Source organism: Sphaeramia orbicularis, chromosome 22 (genome assembly GCF_902148855.1).
Source record: "Sphaeramia orbicularis chromosome 22, fSphaOr1.1, whole genome shotgun sequence".
Classification (NCBI taxonomy): domain Eukaryota; kingdom Metazoa; phylum Chordata; class Actinopteri; order Kurtiformes; family Apogonidae; genus Sphaeramia; species Sphaeramia orbicularis.
The window spans coordinates 440,502-444,215 of NC_043978.1; the positions used below are offsets into that span (position 1 = coordinate 440,502).

The 3,714-nt window shown below is 41.0% G+C and overlaps 1 protein-coding gene across 1 annotated transcript; it reads right to left on the minus strand.

Annotated features, from left to right (window-relative positions):
- Positions 1–424: 424 nt before the first annotated feature.
- LOC115414122 (zinc finger protein 239-like) lies at positions 425–1,972 on the minus strand. Its single transcript, XM_030127344.1, has 2 exons — positions 1,332–1,972; positions 425–1,246 (listed from the first exon to the last, which is right to left on the minus strand). Exons 1-2 carry the CDS (start codon positions 1,943–1,945, stop codon positions 1,129–1,131), a joined length of 732 nt encoding a protein of 243 aa, XP_029983204.1. The 5' UTR covers positions 1,946–1,972; the 3' UTR covers positions 425–1,128.
- Positions 1,973–3,714: the final 1,742 nt, after the last annotated feature.

Genomic DNA, 3,714 nt, shown 5'->3' on the forward strand with positions numbered 1-3,714 from the left:
TTCTTTCGTGATGGGATAGTGATGCTTGAACATCGATGGAACAAGTGCATTGCTGTGAATGGAGATTATGTTGAAAAATAAAATATAAATTATCAGTCTGTGTTGTTCTGTTCTGGGTGAGGCCATGAACTTATTGAACGGCCCTCGTATGCCCAGATATGATCGGTGTTTTTAAACTACTTCAGGTGGATGGTCGTGGTCAAACTGTATTATTTTTTCTCCCGCTTTTAATTTCTTCTGTCACACCTTTTTCAGGATCATTTCTTTGATTTCAAACTGTAGAAATTTGACTACTACTGATCTCGGCGGTGCACCTGTGCTCTGCTTTTGTGGAGGGCTTCTGTGGGTGCGCTGTATTTGCAGGTGTTTCCTCAGGAAGCTCCACTTCTGTTCTCTGGAGTTGATCATAGTTTCCTTCTGTTTCTTCTGGTAGACCCAAGATGTGGATATTATTTCTAAGTGACTTTGTTTCCTGCTCCGTTATTTTGTCTTGCATATGTCGGGTCTGGTTTAGTAGTCTCAGCAGCACTTAGTTTGCGTCAGTATTTCACTCCTCCAGCTCAGTTATGTGGCCCTCGGCTTCGGCTACCTTAGCCTTTTGCTCTTGTAGCTCCTTATTATTTTTCCAGAGTTTGAGGTAAATATCTTCACTAAGCAAAGTCAGTTCTTGTTTCATTTGTACTCATGTTCTTAAATTCTTGCAGCTCCTCTCTGATGTTTTGGTGGAGGTCTTTTATGTCTCTGCTGGTGCTTGCTAGCCCCGCTCAGAGGATCTCGACATGGTCTTGGTCATTTTTTCCCGCCATGTGGTCTCCAGGTTCAGCTTCATTGCGGTCAGGTAGCGCTGACATTGCAGCCTGTTCTTGAGTTAATTTCTTGATTCTGTGACTTTTGAATTGATTAATTCCAATCATTACAAGATATTAAACATTTGTACATCAAGTCAATCAGTTTTAGAGGGGCTATTTTAACTGACATGTAGGAGCTCGAAACTATGTGGCTACTCCCTTCAACATTTTGCCAGAAATCCATGTAGATGGTCTTTAAGCATACTTATGTGGGCGAAAGTCTTCCCACAGTGGTCACAGTTTTATGGTCTTTCTCCAGTGTGGCTTTGTTGATGGTGTTCTAGGTGATCTGCTGTGCTGAAAGTCTTTTGACAGTGCTCACAGCCATATGGTTTTTCTCCTCTGTGGATGCGCAGGTGTGTCTGAAGCCCATCTTTCTTGGTGAAAGTCTTTCCACACTGGTCACAGCAAAATGGCCTTTCTCCAGTGTGGACACGTTGGTGGATTTTTAAGTCATCTGCTGTGATGAAAGCCTTTCCACACCTGTCACAGTAATATGGTCTCTCTCCAGTGTGGCTACGCTGGTGTCTCTTAAGCCCAGACATTTGGGTGAAAGTCTTCCCACACTGATCACAGTCATATGGTCTTTCTCCAGTGTGGCTACGCTGATGTGTCTTAAGCCCAGCCATTTGGGTGAAAGTCTTCCCACACTGATCACAGTGATATGGTCTTTCTCCAGTGTGGATACGATGGTGTGTCTTCAGCCCAGCCATTTGGGTGAAAGTCTTCCCACACTGATCACACGTATATGGTCTTTCTCCAGTGTGGATACGATGGTGTGCTGTAAGCCCAGTCATTGTGGTGAAAGTCTTCCCACACTGATCACAGCCATATGGTCTTTCTCCAGTGTGGATACGACGGTGTGTCTTAAGCACAACCATTTGGGTGAAAGTCTTCCCACACTGATCACAGCTATATGGTTTTTCTCCAGTGTGGATGCGTTGGTGGATTTTTAAGTCATCTGCTGTGGTGAAAGTCTTCCCACACTGGTCACAGTCATATGGTCTTTCTCCATTGTGGATACGCTGGTGTATCTTAAGCCCACTCATTCTGGTAAAAGTCTTTCCACACAGGTCACAGGTGGGTCTTCCATTCATGTTTGCTGGAATCAGGTGATCTTTGTCCAGATACAACTTTTAACTTTCACTTAAAATCCACCTTTGTCTTCTCTCTACATCAAAACAAAAAAACAGAAGAGACGGTCACTGAAATGCAATGGAATGGAACAGAGTAAACACATCACTTTGAAACCAGTTTTAGCAGACAGACAAACTTAATTAGATAAATAACTGACTGAACATTTTCAAGACAACCCATATTTGATGGTTTCTAACAGAAATATTGAAAGATGTTGAAAAATGTCCAGTTCTCTCCAGTATCAGTAGATCCTTTAAATAGTTACAGAATCACAAAGGACCGCAAATAATTGTTTACTTTGTTCACTGGAACTATACTGAACAAAAATATAAACGCACCACTTTTGTTTTTGCTCCCATTTTTCATGAGCTGAACTCAAAGATCTAAAACTTTTTCTGTGGACACACAAGGTTTATTTCTCTCAAATATTGTTCACAAATCTGTCTAAATTTGTGTTAGTGAACACTTCTTCTTTGCTGAGATAATCCATCCACCTCACAGGTGTGGCAGATCAAGATGCTGATTAGACAGCAGGATTTTTGCACAGGTGTGACTTAGGCTGGCCACAATAAAAGGCCACTCCAAAATGTGCAGTTTTATCACACAGCACAATACCACAGATGTCACAAGTTTTGAGGGAATATGCACTGGTCATGCTGACTTCAGGAATCTCCACCAGAGCTTTTGCCTGTGAATTGAATGTTCATTTCTCTACCATAAGCCATCTCCAAAGCTGTTTCAGAGAATTCATGAAGAAGACTGTGCGAGGAAAATGGTGGTCACACCAAATACTGACTGGTTTTCTGACCCCCCTGGACCACCCAATACAGTAAAAGTGCACATTTTAGAGTGGCCTTTTATTGTGGCCAGCCTAACTCACACCTGTGCAATAATCCTGCTGTCTAATCAGCATCTTGATATGCCACACCTGTGAGGTGGATGGATTATCTCAGCAAAGGACAAAGGAGAAGTGCTCACTAACACAGATTTAGACAAATTTATGAACAATATTTGAGAGAAACAGGCCTTTTGTGTAAATAGAAAAAGTTTTAGATCTTTGAGTTCAGCTCATGAAAAATGGGAGCAAAAACAAAAGTGGTGCGTTTATATTTTTGTTCAGTGTATATTAGACCGATTAAATGCATTATTAGAGCCCAAGTGCTGAAAATCAGCTGCAAAGGCCCTACTGTATCTGAAATGGTTTTTAATAATATTTTATAGGTTTGTATAAGTTTTGAGGGCCTGAATATGCATGAAAACTCAATCCTCTGATTCTACATGTGAAAACTGATGCAGATTCGACAATGTACAAATGAGTTACAACAATTTCTTGTTTAAAAAAAAAACTCAGAACTCGTAGCAGCACTACGATCATATGACGTTACCTAAGGTCACCAACTTGTATGTATGAACATATTAAATCATGAACTTGTTAAGGTTTTCTGAAGAAATTTAAGCTCGACATGTTCAGTCTGCACATCAAAACACCAAAATATGTCATTTATTGTTACCAATAGGTGGCACTATGAGTCCAAGTCAATAGGCCCTTTTCCACCAAAATCCCAGGAACTTTATTACCACGAACTTATTTGGGTAAAAGAATTCCTGGTAATTGCATTTCCACCGCACCCCAAAGTTCAGGGTAATTTATTTAAATCAGGTTGATGACATATGAGGGAGCAGTAACAGAAACTGCAGTCCAGTTCATGTCCAGTCACAAACTAAGCTC